Source organism: Sinocyclocheilus grahami, unplaced genomic scaffold (assembly GCF_001515645.1).
Source record: "Sinocyclocheilus grahami isolate Dianchi unplaced genomic scaffold, SAMN03320097.WGS_v1.1 scaffold2414.1, whole genome shotgun sequence".
Classification (NCBI taxonomy): domain Eukaryota; kingdom Metazoa; phylum Chordata; class Actinopteri; order Cypriniformes; family Cyprinidae; genus Sinocyclocheilus; species Sinocyclocheilus grahami.
In genome coordinates, this window is record NW_015507593.1 from 25,154 (window position 1) to 26,053 (window position 900).

General features: G+C 38.8%; 1 protein-coding gene across 1 annotated transcript in view; it reads right to left on the minus strand.

Annotated features, from left to right (window-relative positions):
* Positions 1 to 242: 242 nt before the first annotated feature.
* Positions 243 to 900, minus strand: part of LOC107574963 (leukemia inhibitory factor receptor-like) — a gene marked incomplete at its 5' end in the record, with an annotated part of 9,140 nt that continues 8,482 nt past the window's right edge. The window contains one exon of the mRNA XM_016261378.1: positions 243 to 898. Within this exon, the coding sequence (XP_016116864.1) occupies positions 632 to 898 (267 nt within the window). The remainder of the gene's footprint in view (positions 899 to 900) is intronic.

The following is a 900-nucleotide window of genomic DNA, read 5'->3' on the forward strand; positions in this document are numbered from 1 at the left end:
ATATATATATATATTCAAAAAAAACTTGAATGCAGACGATTATATATTTGTAAAAATATAATGGTAACACATTCACATGGAAATATAGTAGTATATTCTGTACAGATCATGTACAATAATAATTAAAGCGACAGTGCACCAAAAAAAATTTATAATAATTTTCCCACCCTTTGAAATTTTTTTGGGGGGGGAAAAATTGCATTTCTAAAAGAGGTAACAACCCCTTGAAATTAAGTGTTTGTGAAATAGTGAAAATAAGGATGGAAACTTGTCGTAGTTTACAATTTTTTTTATGCAATAAAACATTGATAACCTCCAGAAACATAATATAAAGATCTGAAAATGCTTTTCATGACCCCTTTTAAGGAACATCTAGGGCTGTGTCATTGATGCAGTGGTCTCTGTCGCAAGAACTGGTGCTTCAGAGGTAGAATTCGGAGACCTGAGTCCAATTCACTGTCAATACAAGTAGCGTATTCCATCTTTTATGGGAGGTGTTGAGTAGCAGCTAAAGCTGTCAGGAACAGGACAATGAGCATTGTACCCTGAATTGAAGCTCCTGATCTCAAAGTGCCCCAGAGGGATTGTGTCCGTACAGTAAGTGTCCTCTAAATCACCGGATAAGAGCATCTCAAAGCACTGTGATTTCTGGGTTCAAAAAATCAGTACCGTTAAATGCCCCTGGTGGTTCCTTGGCTATTTCTTGCAAAAAATAGGACTGCTGAACATAATCCTGCCCCGGATGTACAGCAACCAATCCAGGTTTTACTGTTTGTATGGATGGACCCTGAATCCCAGTCATAGTGACCTGCTGGAAGATCTCCATGGTAGTGTAATCGCTCATGAAAACCACAGCAGGTTGGGATGCTGGGACGAAGTCGGATACTGTCGAGTTGGAGA